Here is a 22,336-nt window from a genome sequence, read left to right as displayed (position 1 = left end):
CACCCCTGACAAAACAAATTTTCAGATCCTCATGGAAGATTATTTGACTCGAGATGATAGGCTTTAGGAAGATTACAAATATTGTAGAATTCAAGATAAAATTGTAAGAGCTAACAAAGTAGTACGCACAATCCCAAAATCAGGACCCAAAGGACTCCAGCTTTTCTACTTCTGCCAAGCTTACTCTGTGAGAGCAGACAAATCCTCATCCCTTTTCCAAATACATTTGTGGATAGTTGTGCCCTTATATTCCTCTGCTGGCTGATGTGATCATGGTCCATGTGGATTCTGAACCTAGACATGTCAGCTCCCACAGCTGAATGGTTTGAATGCATGATGTGGAGTCTTTCAGTGTGATCCCAAAGTCCCTGAAGGATCTTGGGATAAAGCAGAATCTAGTTCTGGCTTTCCAGCTGCCCTTGAGTAACTCTCAGTAAAATATGAACAGCTGCAGCTATGGGAGGTACACTGGACAAAACCATGCTTAGCTGCAAAGTGTCATGGGACATAAGCCAAAATGACTTTCTAGCTGGTCTTCAAAATTTGTCTCTATGTTCCTAGTAACAGGCCCAGTACTGATATTTGAAAGGGGACAATGTATTTTAGTGCCTTTGGACAACTGTAGTTTTGAGAACAGAAGAGTTCGTTCCTAAATCCTGTGGTGATCAGCTGAGAATGGTAACTTACTCAGTACGACAATCTGTTCTGTTCCCTCACTATCCCAATATTGGGGTTGACTTTTTTAATTACTTTTTTTTTTTTTTAACAAAAGAATAAAAAAAAAAGGTTTCAAGATTTTTTTTTTTGCTTGTTTTAAGGTTGGATGGCTCTGAAAATAAATTGCACATGACCATCTGAACCAAAAGGGTTACTGCCAACATATTGGCATATTGGCAACTACCTGCATATGAAATTTCTTCTGCACTTTTGCTATCAAACCAGCTATAAACCTCTACAATTTATGCAGTTAAATGAGCCTTTGAATTTTATGAACCAAAATAGCTTTAGAAACAAAGCCCATCAAATCAAAGTCCACCAAAGTCCACTTTTCCTTGTGTATTTTTTTTTTCCTTTTTTTTTTTTTCCCCTATCAATATCCACAGCATTAGTTGTGGCATATTCCACTGAAATGGCACATTACTCCTTTTTCCCCAAATAGAAAAGTAGTGTCTCTCTTCTTTTATGAGCATGACAAGGAGGCTGGAACTCTGAAACAACTAAAATATTTCTGTGTACATTCTGCTATGAGCACTGAAAAGTACAGACCAATGGCATTTACTCCATTCATACTACCCAGTTACACAAAGCAACAAATAAACACCTGCTTATATTTAACTACTTGTCTACCTAAGTGGGCCCAGAAATACATTCTGCTTGAGTCTTGCCTCCAGCAATATTTCCTGTGTGATTGTGTGTCTACCATACTCAAAACCATGAATGTTACCAAAATACTGCAGCATCTAGATTGTAAAGTTAATAGGCTTCAAACTATTTATCCCAAATAACAAAGGCTGAAAAATCTCTGGATGAATGAATGTTGTGTGACAAAAAAGGTCTCCCTTACTGCTGCTTATTCATTTGACTCAGGATACATGGGCTGTTGGCTTCTGATTCAGGAAAGAAGGATGTGGGATACTGTTCAGCATGCAACTCCTCCAAAATGTATGAAATTACATTCACTGAAACTAAGAAGCCGAACAGGCAACTGTTTGGAAAATAGCAGCAACTGGTATGTTACTTAGCTGTGTGTGTCACTGTACCCTTCCGCTGTGCCCCATGAATTGCCATTCTGCTGGCTATGAAGAAAGCTGTGGGCACCACATCTGGCTATGAAGAAGGCTACAGGGACCACAGTTAATCTGAGAAAAGGCAATTCTCCCTTGGACGTTGCTTCTCAAACCCTCTTAAGGCGGCTGCCAACCTATGAAGAAGGTATCCAGCCTCTTTGAACACAATGTACTGGTTGTGGCTGTATCCAAATAATGCTATGCTTCTCTTAGCTTTTAGAATGATATGAAAAAGGGAAGGAGTGGAGTCTTTCTCAATGGCAGACTTGGGGATTCTTTCTAAGAATGGACTTACCTGGACGACATTTGGGAATATGCTGAGCACTAAATGAAGTAACATAGGAAAACTAGGAGACTCAATCAAACTTAAACTCTAAACTCAGGGTGCTGTTACTGGTGACCACGACCAGAATGCCCTAATGATAGAGTAAGTAACAATTCCCTCCTATCTGACAACAAAGGGTGAAAACTTCTGCAGCTGACTCTACCTGAACAAATTATACAACTGCTTATAGCTCTGTATAGTGACTGAAAAGATCATGCGGTATTCAAAGAGATGTTTAAGTCTATCCGTTTAATGAAATAACACCTTCCATCACTTGGAGAGTAAGTTCTAGGAATTGTCATATGGATATTCAGTGTTGAGTTTCAGATGAATGAAAAGCCCTTTAATATATTTGTTTTTTACTCAGGCCTAATGGTAACCTTTTCTTGACTGGTGTAAAGCACCAAATCAGAGATCGAAATGAAGAGGCCAAGTAGGAGTAATTGGAAATGCCAGAGCTCCTATAGAGGAGCCAGAAATGCAACTGTCTATGTCATGAAATGCTCTTCTGCCTTCTTTGGCAGATGGACAGATTCCCAAATTACTTCACCCAAGAAATCTTCAAGCATTTCAAGCAACTATGATATCAACTACAAGTGACTGAAAAGCCTATTTTTTATTCTTATTCTGAAACAGCCTTGTGAATGGAAGAAACTCTAAGTTCATGAGAAAGAAAGTTTCCACATTGCCTGATAATTTCTGGTACCTGAAGAATTTGAGATTCTTTTGGTTGATTAGATGAACGGGGATGACGATTTATCTGGGGACTTTGAAATAAGTATATATTTTATCACAGGTTAAAAAAAAATAAAAAAATAAAGCGCACTGGAAGCATTTGGATTCATGGTCAGACCTAGCAGAGAATAAGGGCTGTATTTCTGTTTGGAGGTTGACAGAGCTTGAAATGAATGATGGAGCTTGAAAATCTACAGAAAGAGGAGATTTCAGAAGAGAATATGGTGAGGGTCTGCAGTCCAAAAGGTATCTGTGAATGCTTGACTTTGTTTCTGAGGGGGACAGGCTGAAAATGCAGGAGATGCAACGCAGAGCAGGTGAAGGGGATGGTGTGATTGTGGAAAATGAAGCTATAGCATCTCTCTGCAGGTCTTTATGGTGGCATTGGTATTGCTCTTTCCTCAAGAAGGGCATGCACACATGTGCAGGTTTCTGCTCAGACACTAAGTAAAAGATGAACCAGGTAGCAACACCTATGGTGAACAGTTGCTAGTTGTGGTTAAATTCTGATGAGCATGAAACAAGTTGTTGGTTGCTATTTTGCTTCACCAAGAGGCGCAAGAGTCTCTTTACTTTGTAATGCAGTAAAACATGACACTCTTCTACTGAAGAGTGAAGAATTCATCTGGAACAACCTTAAGAGGATGAATGAGGAAAGTAGAATTTAGAAGCTGATGATCTAGCAAGGTCAGTCTGTAATGGAATTTCTAGGGCTAGGTTAGCAAACAATAACAACAACAAAATCACCACTATTTCCACTTAAAATAAAAAATGGCAGTTAATAACCAAAGAAAAAATGTACGCTAAGAAACAATGAAAAAACACTTACCCATTGACTAGCAAACTGGTTCATGTCATGGAAAACCAAAAGGAAAAATAAAGATGACAGGGTAGAACAGGGAAATGATGAATATCTCATTGAATTGGAAAAAAAAAAAAAAAAAGACAATTACATTGAATACACTAACTCAAAAAGATGAATCAATAAAATGAAAAAGCACAGTACAGAAATGGGAAAATCAACATAAACAATATGACCAAACAACCTAATGTAAACCTGTCCAAAGCAGACATTTTTTTGTTGCCAAGTTCTGACAAATATTTTTACCATCTCTCCAAAACAAGATTACACTAATGCATTAGTACTAATGCATAGCAAGAACAGTTTTAATTTTATGCTGGTAATCTCACCAGTGTACACAGTATGCCCTTTTTCACTTTGCATATTATTCCTGCTGAGAGTGACAAAATGGGAAGTACAGTAGTCAGTGAAGCCTGTATTTCCTTCAAAAATACATCAGTGCTTCAAGTGTGGAGAATCTACAATCCCAGTAGCAGATGACTACCAAAATGGTCTCTGACCTTGGAAATCAAATAAAAAATCCCATAAAATTAGCTGATTATTTCTTTCCTCTATTTTCAGCGTGTTCACAGACATGAATGCTAAGTGTATGAGCCAATTAAAACAAATCTTACTCAGTTAAAACCTGGCTGCAAAGGACAATGTTTTGGCTCTATTTTACTATTACAAAAGAGTCCTGAAGAGGGCTGATGATCTGCTGTAACTCAAGAGAAATTCCCAGAGTGGCTGTGAATCAAGAAATCCTCTGACTGTCTACAGACTTACAGGTCACAGCAAATAAATTACGGACGCACTCTGTGTCTTCTCTGGTGGAGGATGAGGGGTAATGTCTTGAGTGATGCTTCTAAGGAGCAGTCTATGCAAGCTCTTGTACAGAGCGCTACATGACACCTTTCAGTTAATTTGAAATTAATCCACTAAAGACAGTCCATGGAGCGAGACATTTTGGATTAACTGAACATAGGAATTAAGCATACAAAATTTCACTTACCTCTTGCCCTCCATCCAGAATGCAGAGTTTAGCTGTCTGTTTTTTGGCATCAACTAAGACATTAAACATTGTACACAGAGAAGAAGGAATACGCAAGTCTGTTGATTTGTTTGTCTTTTGCAGCTTGAGTTCAAATGCAATTCTTGTTCTGTTAATTAAAACACGATTCATAAAATGAGTCTGAGAATTTTGAACAACCATTACAGAAATGTATAAACCTTACTAAACATGTTGACTTAACGATATACATGCACGTGAGGAGATTTTAGAAATGAAATTCTGTAAATGCAGAATATCCACCCATTCAATAAACAATTGTATTGATGGTAATCTCAAGGTTCTTCACTGCTTCAGCTAATGCATTTGAATAATAAAAGTATTATCTTCTTGCCTACTAGACAACAATATGCTTCCTTGTATGGTGACTAAGAATGATTTAAAGCAATGAAAATACCCAACATTTTCCATCTCTTCTATGTTAAAATGTAGTTTACCATAACAAGTACTTGCTTCTAAGAAATATAATTCAAAAATCCTCCTTTATTAGAAAAGGGAATCTCATCAAAGGAGTTTATTATTAAGCAAATATGAATATTTATATTGAAACATAAGATATGTCATGAGATTCATAATACAAAAAAACTATTCTTCTCACACCAGTAGAAATAAGGAGTAATGTCAATAAAATAAATACTAATAGTTCAGAATACATAAATATAAAAATGTTTTATTTCCACCCTTATTTGTAAATGTGCATAGCAGAAATTGACACAGTATTTTACAAAATGGAACAGGTATTCCTGTATCAAAGGTTTTCTTTTTCTTTAGCCCTCCATATCAGTGTTCTAAATTTTCTGTTTGACACTGTTGAATTGTCTACAAACTTTTTCTTTTTTTTTTACTTTTTCCTCATTCTCTTATTTTATTTGTTCTCAACCAGTATTTTCATGTGTTTGGACTAAATTTTCTCTATGTATGTGGAATCATGGCTTCTGAGGCACCTAATAAGAGATCCCTGTAAATTTTCTATACATACAGATATTTATTCTAAATTCAATGACATTTACTGAAAACTATGGCAGAGATCTTTTCAGATCACCTATGATTAACTTAGGAGAATATACCCACAACTATAACATGCAGGTTAAGAAAACAAACAAACAAAACAAAACAAAACAAAAACAACATTATGTTTTCTGTATAATTTCCTGACACTTAACGATATAAAACTTAGTTTTAGTTGGATGGTTCATAGATGCTCTTCCTTTCTTATATGAAATGCTGTATCCTCTTTAGTTTTCAATATCTTTCTTAGAGGTAGTACTCTAAAACGGTAAATGAACTAGTATCATTAACTGAAAGTAAAGACTAACATAATAATGGAGAATTGAAATGTATATATATTTTTTTTTCAGAGAATTCTGAAATTTGTTAGCATTTGCCAAAAATATGGAATGGAAACAAGATGTGATTCATTGACTTCCAAGGGACCGCTCACATATGTAGAAATTCTCCTTGCTGTTTTGCAGATTTTGTCAAATTGCTGGTTGTCATGTACTGGGAAATAAATGTCATGATCCCCTTCTACTTGCCCTGATTTCTATGATCTTTTGCTATACGTCTGCTACTGATCATTGTAGGAAACAGGATTCTGGTACTGATGGACATCTGTGCACCAGTATATCTGTTCCTACGTTAATTTTCAAATCTCTCCCCATTTTCAATTGGTCATTTCAACTGTACCTTTTAACGCAGGCTTCTATCATGTCAGTTGCCATGAGTTTAAGTCTCTGTTCTAAATGGTGGGCAAATTCTGGTTCTGGCCAGTGAAGATCAAAAACAAACATCTGTAGAGCATCCAGTTTCCAAAAAAGATCTTCTGATGTAGCTGAGCCATTTCTATAAGAAACAAAACAAAACAAAATCCCCAAGAGACAGAAGATAAATGTATGGGTGTCTATCCCATTTGTCACAAAATTATCTAGGACAATAAGATTTCCTTATCACCACCCCATCTTCCTCCTTCATTTCACTGTATCTCATCATACAGTTGCTCTTATTCTGAGGATGTAAAAATGGTAATGGGAAATTTAAAATAATTCCAACTTTAAGATGAGAAATATGGCAGGTTAAGGGAGGCTAGGTGGGATGATGGGGAACATGGAGAAATGATGTAGCCCAAATTTCAGATCAAGACTGGAAAAATTAAGGATAAATGAATATTAATTTGTTAGGACCTTTTAAAATGGTTAAGATTTTGCATACGTTTTCTTCCTTTCATAACTCAGGTAAATAAACCTACCAGAGAAATGAGGACACTAGTAGTAATATCATAGAAAAAATACCCAGACAAACAGTCCCTTGATAAATACTCATTAATTTAAACAGAGTGAATAACATCAGATCTCAGTGGAAAAAAAAAAAAAAGAGAGAACAGAAACCATTCAAAGAAATTTGTGCACAAACAAAACAGGGGATTAATATGGCTCTGTATCACCTCAGATCGTCCATGTTCTCAAGTTCTTCTTCTGCCCTGAACCAAGCGCTAAATTTTGAGACATTTACTTGTAAAACACGGGAACTTAAGGATAATCTTAGCAGTAAGTATGGTTACACTTCCACTGTCAATGTGAATTAACTAATATTCTCACGATGTCTTGTATTTTAAAGCCTTAGGGAGTCACAATACTACACAGAACAGCATTCCAGGATATTAGTGACACAAACAACAATAAGTGCCTGGCAGTCTTAATTCAGATTCAAATAGCTTAAATGTATCACGACTGTAATTTTCTTTCTTCTACCTCATGGGAAAAGAACACAATTGCCGAAGCGTAAAGTGACCACAGTTCTCACGGAAGGAGACAGTGAGCGCTGAGAGTGCTGAGGACTGGGGAGAGTCAGGTTAAAAAATAAGCAATCAAAATGAAAAGCAGGAAAGACCTCTAATATCTCAGCAGCACTAACACCAGGCTACACTAGGCAAGCCGTGACAGCAAGTAGTAATGTGAAGCAAGGCCTGAAGCACTGCACACGCTCAGGGCTTAGGAGAGGTGGCGGGGATGCAGCAGGAGCACTACTTTGGTCCTACAGCACCCCACCATCTTCCAGATCCACACAGTCATCGCTTTTCCCCTCCGTCTTCATGCTACCACTACTTCAGAGCCATCGATGTCTTCTGCTGTGCTGTCTCAGTGCCACAAAGGACAGCCAGGCCAGGAGGAGAGGGGAGCCAGGGAGAAGCTGGGAGCACTGATACCTGCCTAAGGAAAAGGTTGGGCCCAAGCGACTGACTTAAATGTCGTATGTTTTGATGTCTTCACTACGCACAGGAAGTGAACTATTCCACAGTTTCAAACAGGCCTTGCATATCACCATGTGTATTTTCCCCACTTATTTTTAACAGTAATTGCTAATTTTACATTGTACTGTCCTCCTGAAAGAAAGCAGCAGAAACAGGAAAAAGGCCCAGGAGACAGCTAAGATTACAATATGCACAGGGATGTTACCTGTTAAGGTTAGAGCTGAGTGGGGAATGCTTTTATACACCACAATGTTTAATTAAGAAATATCAATAACAAACCACCAAAACTCCTCAAAAAGTCTACAATTCTGTTGGACTGTTTCTTAAGTTACATGACATCAAATACTGAAGATTTCATTATATCTGCTTTGTACACCGTCAGTGAGTAAAGCTGTAGATGCTATATTATGTGCAATATTTGATTTGAAAATGATGGAGTCAATTTTTGAGACAGATGGGGTAAAAGAAGATGAATTATATAGTGACAGAACTGGGGGCAATGCCAGTCGATATTACAGTTGATAAGAGCACATTTTCCAGAAAACAAAGCATACTTTCTCAAGAAACAGAATTACTCTTTTTCATCACCAAATCATACAATTTTATCATTTTTTATCCCTCCATAATTTCTTCTTTTTATCCTAATGGAATTCCAAATGAAATTCTTTAAGACTCAGGAGGACTCATGTGCTCTCAATAACATCAATGTATTCTTATGCACGTTCACTCCCTGGTAGCCACTTAATTTGGTTTTATTATACTACCAAGTAAAGTTTCAAATTATAATAAATGTGGTAATAGACACAGGTTCATGAAACACTAATTCATTCTGTCAGAACCACTAATTCATTCATTCTCTTCTCACAGGATTTTGATGTTCCATTCTTCAATTTTTTATTCAGCATCGTCCAATGACATTTGAATTTGACTACTGTATTATACTAAACAGATGGGGAAGGAAAATGAAGTGCTACAGCATAAACTATTCTTTCCTAGTTCACACATCTAGGCACAAATATCCAATTTGTTTGCTTGCTGCTGCAGAGAACAGTGATTTCAAACAACTTGTTACTGCTGTTTGTACCAGATACTTGCTTTATTTGGACTTTAAGATTTTTTTTTTTTCTGGGCCTTCTTGTGTAAAAGCATTGCAAATAATATTAATTGTCAACACATGCCTCAATGATGGCGATTTTATGAATTATTGCAATTATATATTTTTAAGTTTATTACTGAATTATAACCCGTTTGTGTTTTGTGGGGAGTATTACAAAACATGGCACCAGTTCTACGTTCTTTATGAGTCCACAGTTTCAGAGCTCCAGCTCTACTACCTCCCATGAATATGTATATTCAAGGCTCAGAAAGTCAACTGAGAATTATAGAATCATAGAATCATAGAATATACTGAGTTGGAAGGGACCCTTAAGGATCATCAAGTCCAACTCTTGACACCGCACAGGTCTACCCAAAAGTTCAGACCATGTGACTAAGTGCACAGTCCAATCTCTTCTTAAATTCAGACAGGAATTCTTTCAACAGAAAAGGATTTTCAGTAATTACAGAATCAATGGCAATTGCACCAACTCTCTACTTTTCATCAGTAGGTGAGGGGAAAGACTGGAGTAGAGCTTTGTCACAGCAAGTACCAGCTTGTGTGTGGTCCCTCAAAGACATTAGAGTCAGCTACCTCTCAGTTCCTCCTACTTAGTTCAAGACTGAGGCAATTTCAGGCTTAAGCAAACAAAACATTTTTCTTAATTCTTCTTTCTTCTTAAATGAAGCTATTTTGGAAGAAATTAAATATGGCCCATAGCATTCATTCATCTACCAGAATGCTCAATAGGAGCTTGCTATACTTGCCTTGAATTCAAAACTCCATATTCCACCGGAAGGGACCACCTCAGCTAAGTTTCACTACTCTGTCAGTCTTACTTATGGCTATATTTTTAACTACCCATCCCTAAAAACACTAACGATTGCCACCTTCCACTTTCCCACAGGCAAGCACTATGACAGGAACAAATGTGGCACTACAGATGTAACCCCCCAAAACAGTGCTGAAATGTGCCCCAATGACTTATTCAGCATGCACAAACACACAGAGAGGTCCAGCAAGAGAGCTCATATTCAGACCACATCTTTGTGTGTGACAGTCAGAGCATTGTGACTGCTCCCTCTGCCACTCAATACAGCTGGGCCATAGCAGGAAGAACATTTCCTTTGGATCTGTGTGCTCTGGCTGGTAGAAGAGACAGGAGTGTCCTGCTGCAAGCATGTATCTTATCCCATGTTTCTCCAGCCTCAAGATTCACTGAACCTGATGCTCTATGCTGGCATAAGATATCAACAGATAACCTCAGGTCCGTACTTACTATATTTTTAGTCAGTGAATCTATGCCACGCCTGCACTGAAAATAATAGTAATATACAAATGAAACTGAATTAAAGAATTAAAATCACCCACAAATCTAATTTAAAAGCCAGGTCCAGAAGAAGTAGAGAAACGAAATTTAAAATAATGAAATGGAACAGAAGTACAATTTAAAGTAATGTATTTGAATTAATGAATAATTAAGAAATGCCTCATTCTGTTTAATTAGAAGCTTTTACAGAATATTCGGACTTTTAGGAGATTATCTTTAGCCAAATGCAACAGCAATTCACAGTGCACTGTACGTCTAGCCAAGGTGTCCTGTGAGTTATCCTCTCCAGAGACCAATCAAGAAAAACAGACTACTACACAGAACACTTTCCTCTTTTCATCTCTTTCCAATGCCCAATAATAAAACATTAAGCTAAAACAACTGGCAATGAAGTAATGATCTTCTTAAGAGCTGTTACAAGTAGTATAAATTTCCTGCTGCAAAACATATGATTAAGGAAAAAAAAAAGTTAACTAAAAGTGATAAACAATATTCTCTAGTAATGTTCAAAAGGATTTGAGCAATTTTTAAGTGATACAGAGGAAAATATTGTAACAATTATCAATAATACACACAAAGAAATGCCTAACTATATATTTTCATGTCTTTCTATTCAGCAAAATTTCTTAGGCATGGTATCAGCTCTGTTGAATATGAACAGACTTGAGAGTGTGGACTTAAGAGCTCCTATGAATACAAACTCATAATCATATACCAAGGCTTATATATTAGTAAAGCTTGGAGAATATGAAAACTCTTCTACTACAACTGCAATAGACATGAGACTTAGCAAACATTTAAAAATAACTCAGTTTACTTGCAGACTTTTTTTGTCTCAGTTTTCTTGCCTGTAATTCTTCATTGTGTAATTCAATTTAATAATGATTAACTGGCTAAAATCATCACTTTCAAAGAGAGAGAAGTCTAGAACAATATAGTGACATACTTAGTCATCTTCTTGCCAAAGCTTCAGCCGTGAGGCCTGGAGGAGGGAGCACAGTGGACGGGCAGAGAAGGACTTGGTGGTGACAGTTGGAGCCACCTGCAACCACTGGCAAAGGAGATCCCTGGCTCATGAATTTAGGTGCTTCCATTGACTCTGTACAATACACAACCCTAGCCTATTTAAGGTGGGTGTTCCTCATAATGAAAGGGAAAGCTCACAGGAAACGGGTTAGAGAACAGGAACTTGGTTACTTCCCATTGGAGAATTGAACTAGAAAGAGGGAGCTCTGTTTTTCCTGAAAAGACTTGGGTGGGAGCAGTAGGGAAATAAACACTACTACGTTCTTTCATGTAATAACAAAAAAAAAATCACACTTCCAATGCTGGAACCTGAGACTCTGTAACCAGCAGGAAGGAAGAAACTCATTAGCTTGAGAGGAAGAACAACTGGTTTACAATGCCTTCACTCAAACTGGTTTTGTTTTTTGATTCAAATAAAATATATGGCCATTTTGAGACGTTTCCTGGCTCTTCAGTCGGATGCAGGTATGCTGATTCTTAAAATACTACCTGAATTCCACAGTATTACAAAGATAACTTAATACTACCTAAAATCTTGAAAGTAAATGTACACCTCCTTCCTAAAATAGAACTTCAAGGCTCTACTTCTGGGGAAAAAGAAGGTGAAGAGTTGCCTACAACAGATCCAGTGCCTTGGCAGACCTTTTCTTCTGGCATGCTTCAAGGGGCAGCTGAAAGGGGATGATGGCCTTTCGGAGGCCATGTGCAGACCCCACACCTGGAACAGCACTCATCCCCACTTCTCCTGAGAAGCTGCAGAGCTACTGCAAGTGCTTGCAGCTCACGTGAACCTCAGTGCTCACTAATGCTTTCAAAACCTCACCAGTTAGTTTATGATGTTATTCATACTTTCCCATATACACCACGTACCTTAATTCTAGAAGATGTGCAAGGGGGAGGTGCCAATGGCTGAGTTTCATGGCACTCTGATTTTCACAATATTGTCTAGGTATTTATTACTACACCAAAGCCTTAATTTAGAAGAGATCTACCAGTATAATCCTCCAACCAGACTCCATACTTATTATTTATTAATTACTATTATACTTATTATTACATACATATTAATTACTGGGGCTGCTAGAATACAGACTGTAAGAAGACCACATCTAGAGTTATAACAACTCTGAAAGCTATTCTTAAAAAACAAAAACAAAAACAAGTAACCCTTGAAAGGGCAGGAATAACTAGACAAAGGTCAGTTAGAAAGAGTAGCAGAAGACCAAATAGTTTGTACTCAAAACTGAAATGACTTGCATAAGCACATCAGGAGAAATCTAGAATTATTTATAGGAAACACAAAAGGCACCAAAGGCAAGAATGAAAAGGGTTTTTTCAACTTTTAGAGGAATTAGCAACAGTAAAACAATCATAATACTCAACAGACAACTGCCAGATATCTGGCAGAGCACAAACTATCAACTCTCACAGTAATGGATCTGAGTGCTTCTTAGGAGTGTCTAACTCCGTCACAAAACTTGCGAAAACAATAGTTTTAATGAAATTATATTATCAGGCTTTGTGTGTTAAATATATGTTTGTTGAAGTCATTCACATTCATATTATAATACAACTTGAGCTAAAACAATGTTCTTCTTGAGCCTTCCTCAAATATATAGGAATGTGTCCACACACAGAGAATTCTGGCCTGTAACTATGCAAGCACTCCTGCAGAACAGGGCATGGCATGTCTGATCTCTCTCTCCCCCTCCCTCTCTCTAAAGAAAAGAACACAAGTGTCGGGAAAAAAATAAAATACATATATATATTTGAAATAGATGAATAAATAGATATACTTATGTTCTGGGTACTGATTAACCTTTACTATTTCCCTGTAGTATGGCTATTTATTCTATAAATGTTTTCAGAACCAATTTATACATACCATGAGTTAATCAAACCCAAGCAAGAATATGACAGGCTGCCTCACTTTATGATCTAAAATAAAGTATTCAAAAAGTTCCAAACTGCTTATTAATTGAGAAGAGTAGTTAAGTTGCTTAGGGTATAAAACACTACTATGACAGACCTTTGCCAAGTTGATTTTGTAAGTTATCAAGTTTAAGACTGCTACATTTTAATGCACTAGAAAGCACAACTAACTAACAGTCCATGCTTGGCTCACTCCCAAGAAACGATAATTTCCAACTAAGGTATCATAAACACCATGCAATCCAAATACAGCTGCACAGAACACTAGCAAGGCCATGCAGAGCTGACATACAGTCAGAAGGTTATTGAAGAATACACACGTGGAGTCATACATAGAAGTCATCCAGGTTGGTGTAGTAAAGCTAGGCATTTGTGGAAGATTAAGAGGCAAACTTGGCACTTTTGGAAGAGCTACATTAGGAAGACTGTTGCTGATGCTCCTGTGAAGAAATAAACAATGTAGGAATACAATAAAAAAATAGAATATTTAGAGGACAATGGGGGAGAACACCTGATTAGAGAGAAAGCTATATACAAAGCAGGTGTTTTGTACAGATCTCGTAGAAAGCACTTACTTGACAGGTTGCCACGATTCTTGTTCAAGACCTCTGTGAATGCACTGGGCAATTGATGATTCCATGAGATCAATGTAGCGGATGACCATGGGAACAAAAATTTCTTGCAAGTGCTTGTGAAACTTTCCATTGCACAAAAATGCTTCAAAAAGAAACAAAACACAAACAAAAATGTCACGCCTTCCCCTAATTTCTTTTCCTATAGGAAAGAATATCTCTTAAAATGTTTTAGAACGTAAAAGCACTTTAAGAACAAGTACATATAGTGTCACACAGCTTGCGTAGGAAGCACTGTTCATAAAACATATATAAAAAAAAAAATTTCTTCATGAAGGCTCTGCAGCACATTTTTCAATGTCACTGTTATGAAAACCAGGCACATACCTAACTGTTTTATCGAGCCAGAACACTTTTTCATCTTCTTAAAATACACTTCACTAAATATAAGCCTTAGAAATTTTATTCAACACTTAGACAACAAGACAGAACCAAGAGAAAAGAAAAAAAAAGTATTTGAATATAATTCAATTATTTTTATTCTCCTTATGTCAAGGATAACAGAGGTTACAATAAACCATCCCAGCTTCAATATGCTATGTGCGAAAATATAAAGATATACGGCCTTTCCTTCAAAGAGCTTACAGGAAAAAGGCAATATGTGACATAAGAGTGTTTGGGGGATTAAGAACAGTTTACCCATTTGCTCTGTGCCCTCAGGAACCAGCGAAGTCCTGAATCACTGCCCGTACCTACATGCAACGTGTCTCAGTATGCCTATGTATCTCAAGGCCTGTTCAGCATGCCAGAGCCCACCACTATTTAAAGCACACCAACTATTTAAAGGAAATGCTGAAAACTAGTTGCTTAAAATGCTTAGGGAAGCTGATGACATATAACACGGTTAGAGGTTTTCTCTTGCTTTTTGAAAGAAACAGAGATGACTGGTGGGGGATTCTATAAGCATGAAGCATTTCTCAAGAGAAGTAAAGCTACTACAAGAAGTAGAAAATTACCTGCTTCACAGATGGGATTTACTGCATGAAAAACGGTATGCACAGTGTAAACTGAAGAGGCTCTAAACCTAAAAATAAGTTTGCCATCGCCACTGTTCATCCTGATAGCCCTTAAAATGCTCTTTAACAAAGCCTTACCCTCATTGCATCTATGTCCTACTGCACCAAGGCAGTATATCAGTTTCATGTTTTGAATGTCTGTGTTCACCCTTGAATCTAGTACTATTATTAGGACCCATAAGGATATTCCCATGTGTCATGTAGGCAAGCTGAGCCACAGGGAGACATTTTCATGGTGTTGGTAGCCCTTATTTTCTCCCACACTTTTTCTGTTGTTTTAAATTATCTTGTGCCTTCCTTCAGCTTTATCTTCAGCTCAGTGTGCTTCAGGCTTGGGTGCACTCACGCTTTATGTCTCAAGACACCAAACTTTTCAAATGGAAAGGCAATGGGAGCAGCTACTGTCTCTAGGGAAGGCATTTGTATCCTTCCTTTATGGCTTCTGTGTTTCTCCTCCAACCTATTCCTGCTGCCAGACTTCTCATTTGGCATGGAGGGGTTCCTCAACTGCATTTTGAGAAGGCTTCCTCCACTTCCTATGAATTAAAAGGCTAGATCACGGGGCTCATAACCAGGGAATACATCTCAGGAATCTATAAAACCTTCTTGTTCTACCACTAGTACAACTCCATGTATAACATATAAAAATAATTTCTGCAACTTCCAGAAACTCCTTTATCTTCCATTTATGAATGATGTTCACCACAGTCTAAATCTGGGAGAGATGGAAACTATCGAGAAAACATGCCATCAAGTTTCAGTTCCCCATTGCTACCTGCATTGCAAGGAAACACAACATCAACATTCAGCATGTCTGGACGCTATTTTTTTTTTTTTTAATTATGATTTTTAAAAATGAAGCCAAGGGCTGTTTTCTTTAAAATATCCTTGCAATGATGGGAAATTATGTATTAATCAATTTTACCTAAAGAGAGAAGATTGGTAAGATAAACTCCCTCTGCATTTGGCCACCTGCCTCTCTCTTGCTAAGAATTTCAATATTTTTAGCTAATTTCAACCATATTAGACATGGGGGTGGAGATCTCCAGAATATGAAGTTTCATGAAAACAGGCAGCTATGTAGCAGACAGAGATTATTAGGGTTTCCACTGAGAAAAAGGCAGCAGCATAAGCTTGTCTCTTATTAAACACCTGAGAATCCACCCTAGAGAGCACCTATGGGTCCATTACAAACATGCTCCATTATTTACACTGCTCATAGAACTACTTGCTAACTAGCTAGTTCTGGCATAATTAATTGTGTGTCAGGCACTCCAAACAGTGTTATTTTTATTTTCTTATATTTATATATCTTAAAATTGCAGCATCTGTGACCAACAATAACAACAACCTAGAAGAATTTGGATATTAACAGAAAGACATGGAAGCTTGCCCACATGCTGCGTTTCACAGTAAACAGTGGATGAGCACTGCCTTTGAGAAACAAAAGGTGGCTAGTAGCAAGCTACATATAAGGCTGCTTTTTCAAGGCTACTTTGAGCTTAAAAACAACAAGAAGAATACAACCGTATCAATTAAGTCAATATTGCTGCTTTATAGCGAATCAGTTCAGCGCTGGCATTAATCAGGCAATCACAGCTACTTGAAGGGATGAGCTTGTAGTTTACTGTTTTCTGAACACACCGCTGAAATGCTCTGCTACCAGACCTACTCAGGGAATTACAGTAATAGAGCCTCATGGGCAGGAGGGCAATTCTTGTTATTCAGAAGTCAGAATGAAATTTAAAGAAGTCACAGGCAATAAAAGCTGTTCAACTTAGAAAGCTGAATCATTTTCCTAACATCAATCTTTACAGGGAAATGAAACTATCTAAACTGATGCCAAGCCGCCTCCTTTGACTGTGCTTCCAAGTCGATCCCTCTGTATGTGGGCACACACACACAAGCGCTGTTGCGGATCAGCAACTCTGTGAGCATTCTGTTTTCCTAGGGTTGAGGACATGGCAGATCCAATTTACCCATCTGGCGATCTTTGTCAAGGATTACTGCAGGGCAGGGAAAAAAACTCAGAGTGCAGGGGTAAGTGACAGAGCTGAGTATCATCATCAGACTCATGGCACTCTACCCTATGATTAGAATTGATCTTACCAAAAGGTACCACCTGTGCATCAAAGCAGATAGGAAACAAGAGATCCTTGAGGAAATGCCACACTTCAAATCCCTCAACTACCACTTGTCTTCAAAGCTATGTAGCTTAATTCTCCATTGTCTTGTCAATATAGATGCCCCACATGCTCTTCATATGAGCCATCTCATATTCACACAAACAACAACAAAATGAAAGCCTATGCCAGGGCAAGGTAACGTGTACACAGAATCAATGGAAAATGTATTGCAGGAACAGAAACATCCCACAGAAAAAAAAATCTTGAAATACAGTATAATATTATTCAACCTTTATTTATTAGGTGGCTGAAATATATTAAAACATGACATGAGAAGACCAGAGGCGAAAAGTATAGCGTAATGGTGCAGCACTGGAATTAGGTTTCTCCTGTTAACAGGAGGAAAAGAATCTACTTTTCTGATGTACCTCAGAAGCTTTGGGGCTTGTTTTCATTTTACGCAAAGCTTGGGAGTTACCCTGGAGTCAGCTTAGTAAGCTGTCCTCAAGAGCTTCTGCAGAATCAAGGGAAGGGAAGAATGACACTGGTTATCACAAGTCTCTCTACTAGTGGCAAAATTAGCACTTTTGCAGACGGTCTATAGGATTCTCAGGAAGGCAAGACTTGGATTTCCTGGCACATTTTTAAATCCAAGTTAAAAATAGTAAATTTCAAGAAAGAGGTTTCCTTGGAGCTCCATGTTCTATTTATAGCAGTTGAAAGTCATCCAATACCCCGAAAGAAGAAAGATGGTATTTCCACGTATTTCTTGTTTATAGTTCATTCTGCTTCCACAGAGCATTTGTTAATCAGTAACTTAAATTCTGGGAAAAATTGCCTCAGTGTCTCAGCTTATATACTAATTGATATGTATTTTGCCATTGAAAGTGCATTTTAAAGAGACAATACGTAGGCAAGCTGTAAATTTACTTAAGGAGTAAAATTTTCCATCCCTCTCAGAACTTTGGCAATGAAACTGCAAAGAATTTCATCTTTACAAGACAAATGGACACAAACAGCCTATTGCCTTTGTGTGTGTGTGTGTGTGCGCGCGCGCCTTAAACTACCATCCAGCCAGATTGTTGCATATTTTGGTAAGCCGTTATGCAGTTTGAGTTAGCTTGCGGTACTTGTAACCAAAACATGCAGCTCTAAACTGAAGGGAGGTTATAATTTCAAAGTAGCTCCTAACAGGACTGAGCAAAAATCCTAAGTCCCTGATCTGAGAAAAGAGTCCCAATACAATTAATGCAGCATGTAAGGTTTGATGAGAGGTATCTCTGTGGATATAAAGTTTGCCTTGATTATCTTGAATCCTAATTGTTCTCTATCTCTATCCTGCAGTTTAAGATGGGGGCTATTATGGTATACATAATTTCTAGTACGAAAGTGGTGCAAAGCCTGTAACAAAGAAGGAAGATGGTGCTAGTTTTGAAACTATTTGCCACTATGCTACTACTAACAGAGAAATCCTGTTTTCAATCAATAGTCATGATAATGGCAATGTGTTCCAAGAGGCTAACTCTCAAGTTGTTTTTTTTTCTAAGTCAGCTTTATCAGACAGGTGTGCCATGGTTGCATTAGAACAGGTACACATGTATTTTGCTGAGTGATATTTGATGGAAAACAAAGATTATGAATTAACTTTATAATACTCCTAGTTTTGACTGATTTGTGCCAATGCTCATCACAAAACACTAATGCGATAATGCTGAGCAACAGCACATAGCACAGTGTATCACGTCAGCAAATAACACAGCTAAAGTTCATTGACATTAGAATGGAAAAAAAAATTGGGAAGGAGCAGAATATTGAGATGTACAAATTAATAAACCTCTAAAGTAAGCTAAATATAGAAACACTTCATGAAATTATGTACATGCCAGTAGAAGATCTAACACCATCTTAAACCAAGAGGAATTGACAACTGTCTTTCTTGAAACACTAAAAAAAAAAGATTACTCTGAATAATTAAATAACTACAGAAAGTAAATAGCCCTCTAAGGCAGTCCCTTTCATAATGTAATTTACAGGCTCAGTGGAGAAAAAGTAAAGTCTTCATTACAGAAAATACGATACAGTCCTGGGACAACCATGCCTTTCTTCTACAAATACCCAATTCTGGAAAAAAATCATTGCTATCATAGAGAGATATTGGGTACTGTTATCTCTGTACAACCTGTAAAGCTTTGTACAGTCAGGCACAATTGTGCATGAACAATAGAAACTTTGGAGATCATTAAAATATATATTATAAAAGCAGCTACAGTATTTTTTTCAAACCTTCAGATTTTGAAAATTCACAACAAAGTTATCTACAATCTATTACCTACCTCCACAGTACATGCCAGTTTGTCATCACTTTTTGTTATTTCTAAGTTCCTGTCAGAAAAGCTGAAATATTTTATAAGATAGGAAGGTCATACAGCTCCCTCCATTTTTTTAAAGTAGTTCTTCTCTTTGACTTAAAACAACAGAAAAATAATCACTGATGAACTCTGAACAAACCTCTTCATTTTTGTGGAAGAAGGTCAGAAAAAAAAGGAAAAACTTAAAGTGACTCAAAATGGAGACCTCCATAATGGAAATGTGAAGAAAGCTTCAGTCAGGACTTCCTCCTTCTTTTACTTCATGAACAGTAATATACTTCATTGGAAAATGCATTTTCTTCTCATTGTAAAATGAATACTGGCTTTGAAGTATTTGGCTTTAATCACGTACAAGATTTTGTATTCTATATACACATTTGATTCATTTGAGTAGTAAAGACTATGCATTTTTGTTCTTGCAAAACTTGTATTTTGGTGACATAGTTATAATATAATCATAGATAAAAGTTTGTTTTAATGCTGTAAATGTTTCTTTATCGTTTGGAGTTTGCTCATGTCAGGTTTACATGAAAGCTGACTCCTGCATTGAAGACTTTGAGCTCATTTAAAGCTCTTGAGATAGAATAACACACAGGTGTCAGTCCTCCAAATTTCACTGAAGATTAACCTAATATGCAATATGGTGACCTAACAGTTCTTTATTTGAAAGAAATCTGAAAAGTAATCTCTGATATAGCTGGAGAGTGAGAATAACCCAGTGGGACTTCCACCTCTTCATTTCCTAATGAGTTTTTTGATAATGAGAGGTGACTTTGCCAGTCACTGTGGGCTCTATTATGGCTAATTTACTCCACTTCACTCTCCTTGTTAATTATTAACACTAGCCTTTTTATCCTCATGAGGCCACATTCCAGTTTTTCCCTTTTTAGATTTTTTTCTAAATCCATCTTTATGTGATAGTTTTCAGGAAAAGGTTTTCATTTAGGGTAAAACCAGAATTATTTATTTCATTTTGGAAGACTGTAAAATTGATTATATAAGCATGGGGAGCTATTTCTAATGGCTTTAACGCACTTGCAAGGTGAAAAGGATGTTAATTAAAGAATAAGTACTGTGGTTATATTTCACTTGGGAATTAGTTCTTGGTAGAATGATCACTTGCCACTTGCTAACATATCCACCAATTAAAAGGTGACTAATTTCCATGGTTGCTTTCCAAGAGTTCTGGGGAAAAGTAGGGTATAATTTTCCAGATGGCTTTCACTTGCCAGAAACCGTCGTTTACTATATCTATTACCATTAGGGAATTACTGAAATTGGTATACAGGTGTGACATTTCATACAGCAGTCATTTTTTTATCGTTCAGGCTTTACAATCTTGCTAATAATTGCTTTGACGTGAAAAAATAGTTCCCCAAGTTTTCATAAAATGTCTTTCTCAAGGCTGATTGAATCATTTAGCATTATTATATGTGTAATCTTTTAAGAAAAGAAAAATTAGTAGCCTACCAGCATGTAGGCCTTCCCTTCTTTGGATATAAGGACAACCTCTATTTGTTTCTTTTACCTCTGTCAGCTTGGAACCAATGCACAAAAGAACACAAATGACTCAGGTAGTTAAAACTGGTGCTACAAATCCACCTTTCAGGATTACTGAAAAATATCTCCACAGCTTTCAGAAACCAAAACCTCAGAACATCTAACTTCTCTTTGACCTTTGCACTCCACGAGTATTTAGTACCATTTTAGTATATCATTACTGTCAGAACCACTTTATTATCCAGAAACTAGGCAGGATTAGAGGGTCTCACTATACTGTCAGCATTAGCCATATAAAAAAAAAAGCAATCACTGCTGTTATTTAAAAATGTAGCTGAATATGGAAATAGTGGCAAGCACGTACAACAGAGTAAGGTCACAGAAATTTCCAAAGAAAATTGAATCAGATAACCTGGTCTCCATTCATTCCTCATCCAAGATGGCATTAAATACACTGCTTAGGACTATCTCTTTGCTCCCAAACCAAGTTTTATTCAAATAATGTAGTTTATGGGGAGAATGGTATCCTACACCATTGTCACTGAAGCCAAGTGAAGGTGCTGAAAACACTGGAAGAGCCATTACGCTTGCAAAGGTGACATGAATTTGCAGATCTGTAGGCCTTAGCTTGGGCTTGAGGGGAGCTTTCAGTAAAGGATGTAGAAGCACCTCTTTGAAGGTGCTCTTCTTATGAGTTTCAACTTCAGAATGGGGCAACAGTCCAGACATGGTAGCTTGTGGCTAGTGTTTCCTAATGCTAACCTCATGCTAACCCCATTGGTGTACTGCTTTCTTTTTCATGCCTAATTCCCACTGTGTGCTGAGTATAGATGTCAGATTTTTAGTCTGGATTTTAGACCTTATGCAGAGGATCAGACAGCCATTTAAAGTAATGTGGAACCCACTCTGCAGGAGCCTAACTCTTTTACGAGATCTGCCCCAAAATTGCATGATTCCTACACCCTTCTGAGCAGCTTTCTAATCAAGCTTAAATTACCCACCAGCATGGCAATTCTGTGTAGTTTGTTTGTCCAAAAAGGGATCCAGACCAATCATTTTCAAATATCTTAAATGAAGGGAGACACATTTTCTTTCACTAAGACAACACGTGAAAAAAGAAATCATCAAGAATATGGCATTTAATGTGTTGCTATGTGTAAGGGTACAGAAACATAATTCATGAAAAGAGACCTCTAAGACTGGATGTTAATGTTCCGACGCTCTGCCCTAGACCATAACCAATGTGGTGCAGTAACAGTGACTCTCAAGAATTCTGTTTAAGATTCAGCTTTAGTTTAGTAGCCC

The 22,336-nt window shown here is 37.3% G+C and overlaps 1 protein-coding gene across 15 annotated transcripts in view; it reads right to left on the bottom strand.

The window, feature by feature from the left end:
* Window positions 1–22,336, bottom strand: part of CADPS2 (calcium dependent secretion activator 2) — a 315,444-nt gene that overhangs the window by 39,129 nt on the left and 253,979 nt on the right. For 10 of the 15 annotated variants that reach the window (XM_080575606.1, XM_080575607.1, XM_080575605.1 and 7 more), the window contains 5 exons: window positions 13,964–14,105; window positions 13,709–13,828; window positions 6,444–6,599; window positions 4,701–4,848; window positions 3,677–3,691 (listed from right to left, as the gene is read on the bottom strand). In XM_080575606.1, coding sequence (XP_080431732.1) covers window positions 3,677–3,691; window positions 4,701–4,848; window positions 6,444–6,599; window positions 13,709–13,828; window positions 13,964–14,105 — 581 coding nt within the window. The remainder of the gene's footprint in view (window positions 1–3,676; window positions 3,692–4,700; window positions 4,849–6,443; window positions 6,600–13,708; window positions 13,829–13,963; window positions 14,106–22,336) is intronic. The other 5 variants (XM_080575617.1, XM_080575616.1, XM_080575618.1 and 2 more) reach the window with 3 other exon arrangements.

This window comes from Anser brachyrhynchus, assembly GCF_964034855.1.
Source record: "Anser brachyrhynchus genome assembly, chromosome: 1".
Classification (NCBI taxonomy): domain Eukaryota; kingdom Metazoa; phylum Chordata; class Aves; order Anseriformes; family Anatidae; genus Anser; species Anser brachyrhynchus.
Note: the sequence above shows the minus strand (reverse complement) of the source record. Positions and strands in the feature narration are given on the sequence as shown.